This window comes from Urocitellus parryii, chromosome 5 (assembly GCF_045843805.1).
Source record: "Urocitellus parryii isolate mUroPar1 chromosome 5, mUroPar1.hap1, whole genome shotgun sequence".
NCBI classification, from domain to species: Eukaryota; Metazoa; Chordata; class Mammalia; order Rodentia; family Sciuridae; genus Urocitellus; species Urocitellus parryii.
Genome location: NC_135535.1, coordinates 165,902,812 through 165,921,616, shown reverse-complemented (window position 1 = coordinate 165,921,616; position 18,805 = coordinate 165,902,812). Strand labels below are relative to the sequence as shown.

The 18,805-nt window shown below is 57.6% G+C and overlaps 1 protein-coding gene across 5 annotated transcripts in view; it reads right to left on the bottom strand.

Annotated features, from left to right (window-relative positions):
- Positions 1-18,805, bottom strand: part of Zmiz1 (zinc finger MIZ-type containing 1) — a 215,889-nt gene that overhangs the window by 16,095 nt on the left and 180,989 nt on the right. For 4 of the 5 annotated variants that reach the window (XM_077798564.1, XM_026390187.2, XM_026390190.2 and 1 more), the window contains 5 exons: positions 14,484-14,628; positions 5,481-5,595; positions 4,318-4,535; positions 3,140-3,338; positions 1,944-2,234 (listed from right to left, as the gene is read on the bottom strand). In XM_077798564.1, coding sequence (XP_077654690.1) covers positions 1,944-2,234; positions 3,140-3,338; positions 4,318-4,535; positions 5,481-5,595; positions 14,484-14,628 — 968 coding nt within the window. The remainder of the gene's footprint in view (positions 1-1,943; positions 2,235-3,139; positions 3,339-4,317; positions 4,536-5,480; positions 5,596-14,483; positions 14,629-18,805) is intronic. The other variant, XM_026390189.2, reaches the window with a different exon arrangement.

The window sequence follows — 18,805 nt, the reverse complement described above, 5'->3', positions numbered from 1 at the left end:
TTCTTGTCTAAGTGTCTCTCCAGTCCTCTTGGCTTAGAGATCCAGCTGGTGACCATGCCCCAGTGCCTGGCAGGAAGCGGGAGCTCAACCAACACTCGCTCACCAAATGAATGAAGGGCTTGGGGCACACACGAGTGGTCAGCGCTGAAGGACCTTCCACGATACACACTGTCAGGACCTGGTGGCTGCTCTGTGAAACTGTGACCCTCCTTGCTGTAGATGTGGACCTGGATGGCATCTGCCCTCATCTGGGACCAGATGACCTGACTCCAGCCTGCCCTAAGGCTGATCATTCAAATGCGGAGGCGCCATAGTGAGGAGGGGGCGACCTTCCCATAGGGGTCAGGCCAAACAGGTGGAAGCATCCAGCACTGCAATCCAGGACCAGGCAGTTTGTAACGGGACAGCAGTGTTCCAGGAGGACGACAGCTTCTTCAGGAAAGATGAACAGGAACTCTTGGGGTGTTCTCCCGGGGCAGGCATCACATCGGTGCAGGTGCGGGCTTAGCCTTAATGACCAGGGCTCTGCAGTAGCCATGTTTGAGATTACCTGCCTTATGCTGGCTGGCCAAGGTTCAGCTCACAGAAGCAACCCCAGGGCAGCCAGTGGGGACACTGCAAGTGTCAGCACAGGGGGACTGAGAAGAGAGCTCAGAAATAGCGGGGGCTCTGCGCTAGGAGTGAGGCCAGCCAAGGCCTGGGAGGGGGTCCATGGTCCTTTGCTGGCCCCTCCCTGAACCAAGGGATCAAGCCTTGACCCAGCCTCCTGGATGTTTGAGGACGGCTCCCAACCTTTGAACGGCTCCCCTTTGATCACAGGACACCTCCGCTGGTGCCAAGTCACCCAGCTTGTGCTAGAGGAGATGCTGAGGGGACTGCACAGACGTTCAAGGACCTTGTGCTCTTTGGGATTGAAACTCACTGCAAGCCCGACCTGAAGGCCACAGCAAGGAACCAGGCAGGAGGAGGAAGTGGACCTGACAGAGAGCCGGGGCCTGGTGCTCTAGAAGAAGCTGCAGAGGTGAGCAAATGGGTAGGCTTCACGAGCATTCAGGACTCTGGGTCCCAGTGTCTCCTGCAGGTGAACTAAATCCACACGTGGTACCAAGATGGGCCAGTGGCTACCAATTTGTTCTCCCGTGTCACTGGGGGTCTGGTAAGACTCCCTTTCTCTGGCCTCCTGTGGAGTTCTGTACCGCCTGCAGTGTTCCTTTATGGGTTCCGGTTTAAGTCGTTTCTTTTCTGCTTTAGTCTTGGGTTCCTGAGGCAGGAGGTGTGGGTTTTGCTTCCTTGATTCTTCCCCAGCACCTCCCCTTAGCTGACTGTGTGCCCAAGAGCCAGCCACTGCACCTAGCATGGCTGAGGCTGATGGAGATGTGTCCCAGTATTGTGCAGCTGCCTGCCAATCATTGATATCTCTCTCTCTCTCTCTCTCACACACACACACACACACACACACACACACACACACACACACACACACACACATTTACAGGGCATCGTCTCAGCTCTTGCTCTTAGGGGGAAGCCGGGAAGCCCTCGTGTGGACGTGAACCCCTGTTCTTCATGCAGTCACCCAGGCAGCATCTGAGGCAGGACAGAGAGAGTAGCAGCAGTGGCTACTGGTTACTAAGAAGGACTTCTTGTACATGACCTCAGCCAGGAACCCAGGCAGCCCAGTAGGTGAACTGGACTGTAAGTGCTTTTACAAATGAAGAAACGGTGGCTCAGGGAGGGGGCCTGACTTGCTCAAGGACTTCTGGGTGGGAAGCAGCAGAACCAGGTCTCAACCCCAGGTGCCCCAGCTCACAGAGTCCTGCTGCGTGGCCCAGGTTTTCTGCTGGTCCAACTGTACCCTTTCCACGGTAGCACCCACAGCCCTGGCATCTTCAAGCCCAGACCTCCCACTGCCCTCTGCATCCCCGCAAGCTGCCGCCACTCACCTCTCCGGGGTATGGCCTCTTTATGCTCTGAATGGGAAGGGACTGGGGTCGGGGGCCTGGATAGGTCTGCTGGGGCATCCGCTGCCCGTGTGTGCCAAAGGGGCTGATGCCGGGCGGCCGGGGCTGGTTCATGCCCATGGGAGGGCCGCTCATCCCCGAGGGTGTCATGCCAGCCGCCATGCTGGCAGGGTTCATGCTGCCCCCCATGGAGGCAGGCCCCCGAGGCCCGGGCTGGTTCATGAATTGGCTGTTATACGCCTGGGTGGGACCCATCTGGAAAGAGGAACAGACCTTCAACGGGAGAAGAAGAAGAAAAAAAAAAGAATAAAATGCCACATGCATTGAAAGTGCAGGGAAGAAGGGGGGTTAGGGGAGGGAGCACTTTCCTGGGTGGCTGCTGCTGGAGACCAGGCCCCAAGGGACCCCGTCCTCCTGGGCTCACTGCTGTCCTCTGCAGGCCGCACAGGGAAGATGCAGCTCCAGGGTGTTATGGAGTGGGGTGGGGAGCAGTCACTCCAATGCACAGGCAGCATTTCCAGGGAAGCAGGCAGGGGACGGGGAAGAGTGTGCAGGGTGAGGAGGGACATGGGGAGTGGCACTGGAGGGTGGAGGCAGATGAGGATGGAGGCTGAAGCCCCTTTCCTGGAAGTTCTGGTCCTTGGGTAATGGAGACACACCCTCCGTCCACAAGGTCTGACTCAGTTCCAGTTTTCACTTCTGCTATGTGGTCCCCACCTCCACACCTCCTGTCCTGCATTGCTACGGGGGTCCTCCTGCTCACACCCCAGGGCCTTCCTGAACTGGCACAGTAGCAGATGCACCAGCGGACCTACCCAGGGCCCCGGCCCAGGCCTCCAAAGTGTTCTGGGAGACAGGTTGGTAACAGGACTATCTGTCGACACTGAGCCCACTCTTCGGTGAACAGGGGGGCCAGACAGCAATACAGAACCTCTTTCCTCGTATGCAGGCACACCAGCCCACATCGAACACACGCAAGCTTCCACATACCCGCACTGCACCCAACCAGGCTGCCACACTCACATCCGTACACGCAGTCTCTGTGTGCTTCAGAGAACACCCGGCGCACCCTGGCACCATCGGCTCTCCAGCACACACAGCCCCACAAGCATCTGCACTCTGACTTCCCAGGCTGTCTGTCCGGGCGAGGCTGGGGCAGGATGAGCAGGAACCCTTACCGGTCCATATTGGTTAATGTCCTTGTTCTGCGTCTCCTGCAATGCTGCCACAGTGGCTGTGGCCGTGGCAGTGGCTGTGGCTGCCGCTGCTGCTACTGCAGCTGCTGCAGCAGCAGCTGCCGGCTGAGTGAAATCAGCAGGTGGCCTGGTGTGCGGAGGGATGCCCATGCCGCCAGGGGCACTGGGACCCCCAGGGTAACTGCAGGGAGGAGAAGGACGGAAGAGTCAGACACTGCCTGCGCCTAAAGATGAACTCAGGACTAATCTGGGGCTGGGGGGTAGGTGGGGATGGGGCTATCCTTGGACTCCAGCTGTTGGGTGTATGAGGCACTCAGATGCAGAGACAAGAGGGAACAAGGGACTCCTGAGGTTGGCAGCCATGGTGCCACTCAGAGATGACCAGTCCCTATGCTTGGAGCCCTGGCTGTTGTGACACCCTCACCACATGCTCTTGGTTGCCTGGTCAGCTGTCCTCTAGGGGTCGCTGGGCCCCAGCAAGCCTGAGCAACTTGCCCAAGGCACTCAGGCACTGAGAGCAGAGCTGCAGATGCAGCACCAGGTGCGCCTGACACTTGAGTTTAACCAGCAGGGCTGAGGTCTGTACAGGAGCCAGGGAAGGTTAAAGCCAAGGTGGGGGTTTTGCTAGGGTAGGGTGGGCACCTCTGCTTGTCTGCGTCTGCCCTGCCTCAACATCCCTGGAACTCCTTCCTGGGGTTCCCTGCTTCCTTCACAGACCAGTAAGACACAGTGGCTTTTCCTTGGTTGTTTAACAAGCCTGGGCAAGTGGGAGAGCCCTTTCTAGCTGCTCTGCAGCTCTCCTGGTTCAGCTCTCTCGATGGCCTCCAATATAAAGATATGAGGCAGAGAAGAGTCACTGGGAGGAGTGAGAACCTAGTAGCCCTCCACTCCTGCCGGCCCGAGAGCGTGCCACTCAGAGATGACCAGTCCCTATGCCAGGACACGGCCCAGCTGCCGCAGCACTGAATCTGCACTGAATCTCAGTTGTCTGGGCTGGCTGCAGGCCAGCCCAGATAACTGAGGGGACGGCCAGGAATGAGACAAGTGTCAGCCCCTGCCCAAGCTTCTCAGGCTAGGAAGCATGACACTGGGAATTCAACTGGACCCTCGCATGTACATGGAGGGTGGACATACGGCCAAGCTCCCCGCTGCCCGCTCACCTGGCCCCGAAGCCCCCGCTGCCGGGGTAGTTGGGCCGGCCATACACGCTCTGCTGGATGTAGGGCTGGGCGGGGCCGGCCTTGGCCGAGAACTGCTGCTGCTGCCCAGCGAACTGCGGGGAGTTGAGGCCGGGGTTGCTGGTGGTCATGCCCGACGCCATGGGGTTGCCGCCTGGATTCATAGGGTTGTTGGCATTGGCCATAGGGTTCCCAAGGACCTGTGAGCAGAGAGAGTGGTTATCCCCCAAACTGGTACCCGAGGTGGCATGGAGACAAAAATGGAGAAACAGAGAGGGGGAGGGAGGAAGAGGGAAAGAGGGGGAGGACAACAGAAGAAAAGTAGGTGGCGGTGCAGAAGGACTCCCAGAGTTTACAAGGGGGTAGGCTGGGAAGCAGGCAGCGGCGGGGGGGGGGGGGGAGATGAGGGGACGCTCTGACCAAGGTCCACTAGGTCTGGGCAGTTCTGGAGAAGGGAGTGAGGCTGGGCCTGCAGCAGGTGGTGAGTACTGGACTCCTCGGTCCCTGGCCTACAACAGGGTCTGGATGCCCAGAGGGCTGGGCACACAGAGGCCCCGGGCTGCTACTCTGGAGGGCAGAGGACCCTGGCCAAGAGGCCTCCTGGGGCCTGAGATGACACAGAAGCACAATGGCTCACTCCAGCGTGGCAACCAGCCTTGAGCCTTCCAATGGGGCTGTGGCTGACAGAGGTTGGATGGGTGGGAGACCCTCTGTTAGGGAGTAAGAAGGGAGGAGGAAGGAATAAGCTGGAGACAGGCTTGACGAGGGGGATGGCTGAGGGCTTGTCACAAGGTCAGTGCATGACCTTTTTTGCTGAAGTCTGACCCAGGGCATCTAGAGTCAAAGAACCCAGACTACACAGGAAGTTCTCCTGCTTATTCATCCAGAGTAAATGTGGCTAGGGAACATCCTTGTAACCCGTCCAATGAAAGTCAATCTCCCAGGAAGGCTCTAGGATGGGGGCAGTCCACAGGGGCTCAGTTGTAGCCCTCCTAGGTAGGTGCAGACCCTAACTGGGGTGGAGATGTGCTGGCAGCTGGGTGCACCCTGAAAACAGGGGTGCCAGCTACAGCCTGGGAGAGCAAGGGGGACTGGCACGGCAGGGGGGCCTCAGGAATGAGGGGGTGCCTGGAAGAGGCTCTTACCTGGCTCTGGGATGTGTTGGTCACTCCCCAAACCGTGGTGACCACGGACAGGGAGCCGGGAGGCTGATTGGTGTTCTGCTGCCAAGGGACAGAGTCATAGGGGAATGACCCATCACTGCAAAGGGAGACAGAGGGAGGTCCTCAGGGGCTGGTGCACAGGGCTTGGGTGGGGCCATGTTCTTCACCCCATCATTCTGCCACTGCTGCAGCAAGTTCCAGGTGACCCCATCCCAGTTAGCACAACCCTCCATCCCCAAGCCTCTCGTGGCGCCTGGGACAGAACAGGTGGGCCTTGCATGGTGGCAGGCTGTACAGAGAGTGCCTCCCCCATCCCTGAGGGGCCAACCCTGTGTCCGCCTGCCTCACCTTGGCCCCAAGTCCACAGTCCATGAAACGGAAGGAAGCCGTGTGTCCTGAGGCTTGACCTACGCCCCTTCTGCAATCATGGTAACTCTGTGCAGCCCTCCAGGAAGAGCCAGGTCCCTGCACCACCTCCCCTGGGGGACTGCCGGGCCCCTTCTCAGCAGAGGCTAAAAGGGTTTGTGGTGGAGAACCTCAGCTCTTCCCACCCCCTCATAGCAGGCTGGCTACTGAGCCCAGCTGGCCTGGTCTTTGGAATGCAGGCTTCTTAGGTCACCCTTCCCTCCTGAGCGAGGACAATGCAGGTACAGGCCAACCTGCCTTAGTCCTTCCCCTGCCCCCTCCCATCTCTTGTGTGCATCTCTGCTGAGCTAATCCCCCGCAACACCTAAGACCCTCAGCACAATCAAAGTCCTTCAGTGGCTTCCAGTGTTGACAAGGCAAAGTCCAAACGCACACTGAGAATGATTTACCCACTAACTCCACGGACCCCACATCTATCCAGCTCTGCCTCTGAACTGCCCTGGACGCCTGCCCCTCCCTGACCTTGCATCAGACCTGCCAGTGCCCATCTGACCTGGTGAAGTCTCTCCAAGGAGCCCTCAGCATCAGAGCCAAAACTTAACTCCCCCCCCCCCCCCGTCCTGTCCCAGGCGAGGAGTGGCCAGCAAGGTCTCCTGCCAACCGCTGAGGTTCAGGAGCAGGGAGGGCGCCTGCAGATCTCAGGGAGGAACAGGAGCTTGAGAAGGAGCAGGTGGGGTCCCAGCCCCGGTAGGGACTGAGCTGAGGCCACAACACCCCTAGAGCCTGTGCCGGGTCTCCTGTACCACCCTGCCAGGGAGGCCACAAAGTCCCAGCACACAGGCCCCAGGAAGGGCCCCAGCAAAGCCCACAGAGCACCGTGTGTGCGCGCACATGCACACACGTGAGCCACGCTAGAGACAGGGTCTGGCAGAGGGCAGGGTGGTGGGAAACAGCTCGTGCCTTCCTTAGGAGACTCGGTCCAAGGTGAAGGCTCACCTGAGCCCTGCCCGAGGGGCCATCCAGTCCTGGAGGCTGGGGTGGAGGTGGTGGAGGTGCCGAGGGCACTGCACTCATGGGAATGCAAGTGGGTACGAAAACCAGCCCGAGGCCAGCGCTCCAGGAGGGAGTCCCGCGTGCCAGGCAGGAGTGAGGAGCCAGCGCAGCTGCTCTGGTGCCTGTGCTGCCTGGGTGGGTCCTTGGCGATGCTGGTCAGGTGGTGGGACCCTGTAGCGGGCTGTGTCACTGGGGCTCACTTGCCCTTCCCCTGCCTTGGCCACCTCTCTCCTGATCTCCTTCTGCCTGGGGTCTCTTTTCAGAGGTCACCTGTGTGGAGGGGCTGGCCCGGCCTAGCCCTGCCCTCCTAATATAAGAGCCATCTCTGCCCCACACTCCTTCTCTCCCTTTCCCTGGCTTTTGAGTATTTCCACAGCACTTTACCACAGTTATGATCATCTATTTTGTTATTACCCTCAGCAAGAGCAGAGCCCTGTGTTTGTTCAGCATCTACCTGGACCCTGAGAGTGAGCTAGACCTGGATGTCTGCAGTCCTCAGTGAATCGAAATACTGAGGGACAAGGGCGCTGGCCTGTGGCCTGTCTCTAAAGGGAGTCCCTGAGCTCTAGGAAGCTCCTGCCCACCCTGCACCAGCACAGACTTCCCCCCGTAGACCAAAGGAGGTTTCCAGGCTCGCCCTGCACAGGGTCCTAGAGCAACTCGGCCTCACTGTTCTGGACCCTGATGCCCATCCAGAGGCTGACCCTGGATGCAGGTCCTGGTTCTACTCCTCACGAGCTCAGGGTCCCAGTGCAAATCCCCACATTGCTCCTTACATAAAACGGGCAAGCATGATGCCCCCCTCTATTCCCTCGGTGTTTTCTAGGTATAGGTCACAAAAACACGAGTAGGTCAGGACACTGAGCCAGCACGAGAGGAAAAAGTGATCAAGCCTGAGCTCACAGTAGGACGAATGCTATTCCTTAACCTTCTGTGTTGGTCTAAAACACACGTGGGCTCTGGGGTACTGTGTGTCTTCACCGTAGGTCTCAGGTGCTAAGACTGATGCGGCTCAGAGACGAAAAGGCTTCCTCAATTGGAAAGTGACACACTCATGACTCATGATGTCTGACGGGGAAAGAGCAGGAGTAGAATCTGGGGGAGCGATGAACTCAGCCGCACAGACAGGATGAGGGTCAGCGCTGCTGCTGGAAGGAGGGAGCACAGACAGCAACAGAGCTGGCAGCCTGGGGACCAGGAGCCTAGAGGAGCAGGCTGGAGCAACATGGGAAAGCAAAAAAAAAAAAAAAAAAAAAAAAAAAAACCTAAGCAGGCTCTTTGGGAATCTGTGCAAAGGACCCCCTGTTCTCCCAGGGAGGCAGCTGAGCATGAGGTGGCTCCAGGGTGGCAGAGCAGCATCTGGCAAGGAGGCCCTGCAGGAGACGGTTTTAAAAACAGAGATCCCCAGATCCCTGACACTCACTGTCCTGCAGGGCTCGCAGCCCAGGTGTGCTGGATAAACACAGGTTCCCCCGGCAACGGAGCAAAACACAAGCTTGAGTCTGTTTTCCCTCCCCAGAACTCTAGCCCACAAGTTCCCACTGACCCTCCAGGCTGATGGTGGTGTAGACAAGGTTTCTGTCCTTTTAGAACTTGCCTGGCCATGCTCAGGAAGTGACCCCCCTCCGGGGCCCAGGCAGCTGCTGGCTCACCACCTCTGCAGGGGAGGCCCCTTGCTCATGGGGATACTGTGCTGGAGGCCCACAGGCAGCTCCTGACTGCCCTGCAGCTCCGTGGGTGGGCCTTGTGGGAGGAAACTGGTTCCTTCCTGTTTCGCCCACTCCACCCCAAACTCGGTGAGAAGCAAAGTTGACTAATGTTCCCAAAGTGGGCATCCCACTGCCTGGCTGGAAGGGTCACTGTCCCAGAGCAAAAGTGCATGCTGAGGATGCGTGCATATCCGGGGCTCTGCTGCTTTGCTGCCTTGCACACTGGGGGCAAGAGAGCGCACTGGGGAGCGCGGTCTTGGTCTTGGGGCCTCCGTGTGCACCTGCTACAGAAGCAGAAGTGGCAGCCGTGCTGGTGCAGCTGTGACTCATCCTGTGTGGGACAGATGCTCCTGCCGGCACTGAGGGCTCTCGCCCCCGCAGGCCGCCACAGCAGCCAGCCCTCCTGCGTCCGCCTGGACTCATGTAGTCCCAGGGCGCTACCCGGTCCCTGTGCCCAGGCAGGGGCTTGGCTGTGGTGGGAGGGAAGCCTGGGGCAATATAGAGAAGGCCCCAGGGGCTTTAGGGGATAACTGGAGACCCCTTCTGATCCCCTGACAAGCACTGGTGACCCTGCAGGCACGCTCAGCCCCGGGCAGGGGTGTTTGGCCTTTTGGGACTGCCTATCAGGGGCCACGTCCCTTCCCTGTCCTTGCCTCGCTGCAATGCAGAGGGAGGCCTGAGCTCCCGAGGTCTGAGAAGCCCACTCTGGGCGACTCTGCTCTGCTCTGTAGTGAGCCAGCACGCACCGTCCCCACCTCATGTCACACAGTGCCCTCAGCCACAGTCCTGTCCAGGCACAACCGCCCCAAAGATCCTGGTCCATCTGCTGTGAGGCGGAGAAGCTACTTGTGTGGGCTCTGGGGTCTGACTGGGGTCGAACCTCAGCTCTGCCTTTGCCAATCCTGTGACCTTTACCACTTCATTTTCCACCAGCCTTAGTTTCCTCATCGGTAAGTGGGACTTAACACTTTCCTAAGAGGAAAGGTGAGAATATGGGTGAAATGCCTGGCAGTCAGACCCTGCGCAGCTGCCCTTTCTCTCCCTCCAACTCTCCCCGCCAGCCACCTGCAGGTACCCATATTTGTTCAAGGATACACTGAAAGTGCTTAGAAGTTTTACAAATATGCTATTGATGAGAGGGGCCGTTACCATTCCTCTCGGTCAACTAAAAAGAGTTTTCCAAGCCTCTGAGGCTTACCTTGGTATTCTCCTGCCTTCCCATCTCTAGCTAGTGAACTCCTACCTATACTTCAAAGCCCAGCCTGCATACTCCCTTTCATGACTTTCCTAAGTAAAACCAAGGGCGCGTTCCTCTGTTCCCTCAACCTTTTTGTGAATATTTTATGGAGAGCTCTTCCCACTGCAGTTACAGGAGATGGCTTACATGTCTGTACCACTCCGTGGCACCCAGCGAGATTTGCTGGATGTGAGAAAATGAGGTAGGCCTGGGGTGAGGAGTGATGGACCCAGGCCGCCGGGTACTCCCAGTGCCAGTGTCTGCACAGACATTCATGGAAGGCGGGGAGGCTTGCGCTTGTAGCTGCTGCTTTATTTGGGAGAAATAACCAATTCTCATGAAGGGTCTTGTCAGAGCCTAATTAATTTCCCTGATCCGGCTGCGTTGGCCCTGGCTCCGCACAAGGCTGTAGCGTGGCTGCTAATGAAGCGCCGAGCCGGTGAAGGGCCTGCGCTCCTGGTCTCTCTAATTTAGGGGAAGCATTAACATGTTCTCCATCATCACGATTACTGGGGCCTCCTTCCTCCCCTCCCTGCGGGGAAGTCGGGAGGCTTCCACAGGAAGGAGGAACAGAAAAGACCTCTGCGTCTTAGCAATCTGGAGCAGGTGGGGCAGGAGTTAGGGGTCTTTCAATTCTTTCTGTGCTTCTCTTTGAAAAAAAGAAATTTTCTGGGGGCAAGAAGGGCTCATGTAAGCTGAGCTTCGCTGCTGCTATGCAAAACAGAGCCAGAAGCAGCAGCTGTGATGACGGTAGGGAGGTGACCAAAGTGAGGGGAGAGTGGGGCTGGTTTTGACTGACCCATCTCTGTGGGTTGACCAGGAATGAGCAATCAGGGCCAAATGGCACCAGGCCAAGGCTCGGGACAATAACGACTAATCTGTGGGACTCGAGTGTGCCAGGGTTGGCCATAAGCATAGACTTCCAGCCCCTGATGCTACGGCCCTTCTATGGATGGGAAAGCTGAGGCACAGAGAGGTTAACTAACTACCCAAAGTCACCCAGCTAGAAGACAGCAGAGCTGAAACCCAAGGCCCAGGAGGCTGGCTCCAGGGCCTGTTCCCACCTGCTACCCTCAGGGGACTCCTCCTCTGAGTGTCAAATCCCACACCTGGAACAAGGGTGGTACCCTTTGATCTTGGAATCTTCCCCAGTTCCAGCTAGCTTTAATTGTAATCAAATTAACAGCATAAACAAGATTTATTAGGCTTTTAATTACCTTTGCAACACTGATTTGCATATGGACAATGTGCTAATCACAAATGACTTTCTTAACCACTCGTTAAGAATCCAGGGGAGGAAGGCAGAAATAGTGGTTGGCATCAGGTCTGGGTCACTGCAGGGACACAGAAGGTGTCCTAGTGCCCGCCAGTGTCTGGAACCTCACAGGACCACAAGGCACCCCCTGGCCTCTCCTTCCTCTGCCACACACTGTGTCCAGTAGCAAGGACAAAGTGGGCTCCTCAAGACTTTCACAGTGTCCACATTCCTGTGGCCATTCTCAGAAACTGCCACAGGGCTACGGTAGCCCGAGCTGTCCCTGGCACCTCACTCATAGTGCTGAATGTCCTCGTGTCCCCAGAGGAACTGTGGGACTCAACTAGGCCAGCACCACGCGTGCAGCCACCACCCTGGGAGGGAGAACAAGCCGGGACTCTCAGCCTCACCCAGTGGCACAAAGTGGACATGACTGTGGCAGTTGAGCCACAGGAATCCTGCAGTCACCAGGGACCTTCCAGGGCTTGGGGGCGGGGCGGGGGGGGGATGGACGTCAAACTTTCAGGCTCCTTGGCCCCGCCCCTCTGCTTGTCCTGGGACCTGAGTCTTCAGACAGCCAGCCCCCTCTGAGCAGCACGTCCAGAGCATCCCAGAGCCCAGCTCTCCCTGGCCCAGCGTCTGTCTCCTTAACATAAAGGCACAGAAGCCACCTTCCTCCAGGTCGCTAAGGTCATGGCTGAAGGTGATGGGTTCTGTTTTCCAACTCTGAAAGCTCTCAGTCTTCTCTCCCATTTCCTTCCCCTTCCCGTTTAGGAAATTACATACGGGGCCTTAAAAGGTGAAGGGCTGTGCTGGGGTTCCCCTGGAAACAAGTGATTTCTCCCCTGGGACATTCAGGAAGGTCACAAGGAGAGACATGGCTAACTTGACCTGAGTCTTCAAACAGCCAGACCCCTCTGAGCAGCTGTCCTTGGAACAGTGCTCGGAGAAGAACAGGATGCTGGCCCTTGTTCAACTAATGACAATCTTCTTCCAAATTATTACTCCCAAATGAGTAACAGGTGGATTGGATCAGAACAGTAGGTGACCCTCTTCCAAAAAGACCCCCTTGATCACGCTGATAACTAGATACCACTGACCTTGATCTAGGAGTAGCAGGGTGACGGTGGTGTGCAGAACCCTGCTCTGCTCCTTACTGGCTGTGTGTTCTTGGGCAAGTCTACCTTCCCACTCGAGGTCCAGTTGCCCTTTCGGTTCTGCCACTCAGAAATGGGGAGGGCATTATCCAGAAAGCCCACCATCTTGCTTGGCTGAGAGGAGCCCTTATTCCATGGGACTGGTTGGTTACCCATCCATACTTAGCAAGACTTCTGGCCCACGGGGCTCTCCTTTCTCTGCAAGACCATCTGGGTCTGCAGAATAAACGCCAGCATGGTCTTTGAGCTCCCGGACCACCTGCTTGGCACTATCTGTCATTTGGCTGGACCTCTGGGGAGCCAGACTTGAAGTGGTGGCAGAGGAACAGGGCCTGGGATGCTGGCTGGTGGCTCTTTGGCTCATGGCACTTCTTGGCAGGGCCAGTGTGAATTCATAGAATGCATGTGCTTACGCCCAATCCAAGTCCTTGACAGTTAAGATCCCCGTCCTCTGAGCAGCCTCCTGACACTCGGCCCTGCTCACCTTTCTCCTTTTGAACCCAAAGTTACTTAACCCTAACCCTGCCTGGATCCAGTGTCCAGATTGCCCTGTGAGCCTTCCTTCCCTGGCTGGCTTTCTAGAGCAAAGACACTCATCATTTCCATTTGGGATGGAACAGTCTCATGCCTGAGCTCAACTGACAACTAGACCTGCAAAGGGCTGGCTGTGGTCTAGATCTGTAGCCTGATTATGGTCAAGCAGGTCTGAGGCGGGTCTCTAGTAGAGAACAAGGGGGCTCCCGTCCATCATCAGCATCCACTTTGCTGAAATGACTTGGAGGAGAGAGGGTTGGGAAGGAGAGGATACCTGGACTGACGGGTGCAGGGATTCTGGAGGGATGGCTGGCCAGGCCAGAATCCTGAGCTAAGGCATCACAAAGGCATTTTCCAAATAAGCTGCTTTGGTTACTATTCAGCCACTGCCTGTGCTCAGAGGCTGGGCCCCAGACACGACCTGCAGAAGCTGGAGCTGGAGCAGGGATCGCAACACAGGAGGCAATGGTTTTCAGCCAAAGGTGATGCACTGCTCTCCAAAATGTGTGAGGGTGCTTTTTGCTTGGTGGGGAGAGGTCAGTCATGAGAAGACTCAAGCAGACAGCGACCAAGGGAAATGTCCTGCGAAATCCTGCACCACAGAAAATTCCCCTGGCCAAATGCCAACCCGGCCGAGCAACACTGCCACAGAAGGGAGGCAGAAGCAGTTGTCAGTGTCCGGGTCCAGAGTCTAGCAAGGCAGTGACCCTGGGTGGTGGTGGGCTGGCTGTGGTACGAGGTGCCCCTGACCGAGGCAGGGCACCACATGTCAGGGAGATCCTGCCCAGGCAGGGACTGGACTTGATGAGCACTAAGGTCCTTTCTGGCTCTGAGAGTCAACAAGCCTTTAATTTGATTTATAAAGCATGGTTGACACTCGAGTGCCCAGCAGTGCCTCTGTGGTGCAACCCAGGTCTGCCTGCAGCGTGCTCTGGGCTGTGGATTCCTCGTTCAGGCTGGATAATGAGAGCAGAGCTCTGACTGCAAATGCCCCTCCCGGTCATTAGCAGGGACCCGCACAGGGAGTGCAGACAGCATGACAGGCTCCGTTGTTCCAGGGTCAGCCTGCAGAGTGCTGGAGAGAGCATCCCGGCTCAGCAAGGGACTCTCGAGATAATTAACTGAGGGAATTGCCGGGCTTGGCCACGTGCTCTTCTGAGGCTAGCGCAGGGCGGAATGGCCAGTCCTTTGGTGCCTGAAGGCCTCCAGCAAGCCTGCTCCTGCCTATGACCCCAGACTTCCGGCAGACCCAGCCCAGACTCACTTGGCTCCAAGGTGATTGACCTGAGCTGCTTCCGTCCCCACCTGGGGCAGGACCACCAGCCCTGTGACCTTCCTGAGACTTTGTATGCTCCATTTTTTTTCTGTCTTCCCAAGACCCTGAGTTCAGGACTTTTTAAGATTCCTGCAGAAGTCCAGAATCTACAAAGAAAGAGCCCCATGCAGGAACAGGGCAGTGGGGCTGGGTAAACCTAGTGTCCTTGACCTGTTCTGATGGGGGAGAAATGTGCTCACCAAGAGGATTCAAAACCCAACTGTATCTTTGCAGACGGGGCATCTTTTCTGTGTCAGAGGCCCCTTCCCAGTCCTTATGCTTGAGGGGTGTTTCTAAGGAGACCAGGGCACCCACCCGGGCAGCCTGGCCCCGCCCCCTGGTGGCCTGTGCCTGCTCACCTGTGCGACAGAGTGGGTTTCATGGAGCTCATGGAGTTGAGGGGGGGCTGCATGGGGAGTTTCCCGGGGGGGTCGCTCTGACGGCTCTTCTGATGTCGGAGCAGCAGCAGGCGGCCAAGCTCCTCACACCAGGAGGACAGCAGGGCTGCAAGGAAGGACAGGATGGTCAGTGGGCACCTGGCGGCCATGCCCTGCCACACTTGGTCCCCGCCTCACCCTCCCCGGACTGGGTGGTGTTGACGCCAACTTTGCTCCCGGATTCAAGGGACACCAGGAGACTCACTAAGTCATCTTGGGAAGCCTCAGCGTTCTCAACTGTAAGATGGGACTAGCACCTCTGAAGGAGGATTCAAACGCACCTGTTGTCAAGAGTGGATTGGAGGAGGGTTTTAATGGCTACCACACAGAGTGGTATCAGTCGGGGCAAGAGATGGAGGAGAGGGTCTAGACACTGAAGAGGAGGGCACAGACGGAGCCAAGGTAGGGACAAGGGATTAGAGGGCCTGACACGCACGACCTGTCGGGGCCTGGGTAGGCACTGCTTGCCGCCCCCAGACTTAGCCCATCCCTTTACACTTGGAATGGTCAGCTCAACGTGGCTTCTAATCATGGGCATGGTCAAAAATTTTAAGTTTGGACAAAATCCACAGCTTTCTTGGAGCCTGCTGACAAGCCAGGAGTGTCTGCAGGACTCTCCCTGAAATACCTGCTAAGCACACAAGTGGGTTCACGCCTCTTGGTCCCCACACTGCTGGGAGGACAAAGGGTTTCCATAGCAGAGGGTGGTGGGTGCTGAGCAGGAGACTGCCCAGGTGCAGGCACATGCAAGAGCTGTCTGCATCCAGGCCGAGTGGCCTCGACTGCCCTGGGTGAAGAGGAGAGAGCTTTTCTTTCATCCTTCACTGTCTCAGTAAGTATGGCTACCAGGGGCCAAAAGCAAGCTCAAGATTAGTGTGTCTCAGCCTGGGCTCCAGGCCGGCTGATCCTTCCAACGTGCAGGACGACGGAGCCAAGGTTGGAGGGGGGTCAGGAAGCCTGGGCTCTGTCACCATCTCTCTGTGTGATTCTAAGCCACTCACAGACCCTCTCTGGACCTCAGTTTGCTTGGAGGGAAAGAGGGGCAATATCTCTTGCCCTGCCTTCCTCCCCCGGCTGTGGGAAGGGGCAGGTGGAAGAAGCCAGATGGTGTAGCCCAGGGAGACCCCTCCTCAGCAGATGCCCCACTCCTGCTCCAAGCACTTCAGCCACAATGACCTCAGGGGTCGGGAGGCAGCTGACCTGTCAGAGGGCTCTGCTTAGCCATTTGGCTGGGTGCAAAGCCTATTCCCTCACTCCAAGGGTCACCCATCTGGACACCATATGACACTCTCCTGCGTCCTTTACTCCCATCTGCCCATACAATCCAGGACATTCCCTGTTATTGTTCCCATTCTACAGACGGAGCCTCAAGCAGGTTGAGTCACTAGTAACCACAGCTGGACAGTGGCAGAGACAAGCGACGGTGCCCCTGCTCCTGGCAGAGGCCTGTCATAAGGGAAAACCCCAGGTGGTCTCCTGGCTCCTCTGATTTCATAAGGAACCTTGGAGTCACTCCGACAGCATGCTCCACTGGTATTGGGGGAACGTGACAAAATACGCAGTGACCAGGAGTGGCTGGGCACTTCACAGAGTCCCCATCAGTGTAAGCCCCAAGAGGTCTTGCCAGGGCCACTGCGTACATCTGCTTGGCTCACGTGGGGAAGAAAGATGGCCATCCCAAGAAGGTGAGTGGGGGCTGCAATCCCAAAAGGGCACCTGGCTGCCTGGGGGTGGGCCATGGATGGTCTGAGTCTTAAAAGATGGGTCCTTTCTCTCTCTGCGGGGTCACCTTGCTGCCAAAGAGGGAGGAGGGTGTCAGAGAGGAGACACCCCCCCCTCAACCCCGACCTTGTGTGTCTTCCCAGAAACTGGCCAAGGTTCCTGCAGTGGGTGCCCAGCACACATCTGCTGCCGCTGGAGGGCGGGTGGCCTGCCTATTCAGAGAGGCAGGAACAAACAGAAACGCGTTTCCAGATCGCCCCATTCTTCTCCCAGGCCCCTAGTTACCGCTTCTTGTGTGGGGGCACTGGGCATCTGGAAACTCATTTGCACGCCAAGCACGAGGCCCGCCCGATCACAGCCGTGGGGACCGCTCGGTTGCCACACAAAGGACAGCTGCAGACGGTGCCGCCTGCTGCCCGCCCCTCCCCTCCCAGCCCTCGCTCCTCCTGGGTGTCAGCCACGCCATGCGCCATGGGGGACGCAGGGCTTTCCTTCAATGCCACAGGCTGCCCCCCGCTTGCTCAAGGACAGCCCTCGTCTTCCCATCCCTAGTGAAGTGGTTTTCTGTTAAGGAATAAAGGAAGGCCGCTTTGTGGCAGGGCTTGGCCGCGACCTCGCGTGGGGGAAAGCTGCATTCCTGCAAGGGAGAGGGGAAGGCGGTGCTGGCGACGGAGGTACAGGCCCTGGCCCCGCTGGCAGAGGCTGTGCCCGCACCCACCTTCTGCAGCTCCGCTCACGGCGGGGGGCGGACGCGGTGCATGTTCTCATGATGGCGCAAACCAACGTGAGTCTTTAGGAGGCAAATGCCAGGTGATGACAACACACAGGAATTTATGGCCAAAAAAGGAGACTGGTCCCTGTCAGAGGACCAGGCGGCCGGACAGGGCCAGACCGAGGCAGGTGGGGGATTACGCAAGGACAGGGTGACACGGGTCAGGCAGGGTTCTGTGTGTGCCTGGATCTCGGGTCACGCACACATCTGATCTGGGAAAGGCCATCTGCTGCAGCAAGGCGGGTCTGGCCTCCACACCTGCTTGACCTGCCTTTGTCCTGTGCCCTGGCTGGGTGTGGTACAAACAGCCCGAGGACGGGTGACAGTCCAGGAAGGTCAGGTGTGGTGTGCCAGAGTGCCTGGCAACAGGGCAGTCTCAGTCCTAACCAGCACAGCTGCCCCTTGCCTTGTCCTGAGAGTCCCACTCACCAGTGATAAGAAGGCTGTCCCCAAGTTCCCTTTCCCACATTAAAACAGCAGCTAGGATCACGCGTACCTTCCCCTTTTACAAAGTGCAGCTTGCCTGCTTCAGGGCAGCCCTGGGCAGCAGGTGTGACTGCCTCTCCTGTTGACAGCGGTGGGTGATGCACCTGTGGCCAGATGTGTACAGGCTACCTGCACAGCTGACAAGAGAGGTCACTGTGACCAAGGCCACCCTCAAGAGCTGAGCATGTCTAAGGCGAGATACCCCAAAGCTGACCGGACACTTGGAAGTGCTCTCTGGCCTTTCCGTGCTCCTTTCTGGCCACCTCCCAATCTGGGGTGTTGGCAAGGGGAGGACCTTCTGCCCAGTCAACACTGGGAATCAGAGGTCAGCCACAGCCAGGGGGCAGGTGGCAGGGAAGGCCGGCGGAGCTGGCCATGGAGATGAGCCAGAACCCCCCACCCAGGCTGCCCCCTCGCTCCAGCAGGACCTGAGAGAAATCCCCTTTGCCACCTCCCGTGGGGCAGGCCTCACACCAGAGCTGAGCTGGGCGGGGGCACCTGGGGCTCTGGGCTGCTCCTCCAGCCCCATCTGTCATCCTCACCAGCCCGTCCAGGGCCACTGGGGGCCCTTCCAGCTGACCTCATAATGCCTATAGAGGGGGCTGGGGAAGCAGTAGGGTCACCTGAGACCCCAGCTGCCGGGTTTGAGCCTCAACCACATTTCCAAGCACTCCCAGAACTTCTTGGCATACAGTGCACAACACACACAACCTACCCGTCTAAAACAATCCCTTACCACCAGGCTCCCAGCACTCCATTCCATTCCCATCTTAGGTACCAAGGCATTCGATCACCCACCCAGCATCCATTCCACAGCTTCTGAGCATCTACTGTGTGTCGGAGCTGCCGTGGGGAAGGGGACCAGGTCAGCACTCCTGGCTGAAACCCTGCATAGCTCCCACCACAGTCCAAGCCACTCAGGACAATTGCCAAGGCCAGCACTCTCCTCTCTCCTCACCGGGGAGGCAGCTGCCACACTCTGGCTCAGGGCAAGGAACCCCAAGAATCTGGGATCAAAATCCAGTTCTACCCTCACAGCCATGTGACCTTGGGCAAATGACAGAATCTCTCTGGGCCTCAGTTTCTTTACCTTTCAAATGGGCATAATACAAATGTTTACGACTTAGGATTATTGTGATACTTTCAAGACACTGATACCTGTATAGTTTAAAAGAGCATCTGGCCTGTAGGAGGTGTGGGGTCTGTGTTGGTACCTTGTGTGGGCGCAGCAGGTAAGATACCTGCAAATGCACTCTGCTCACTG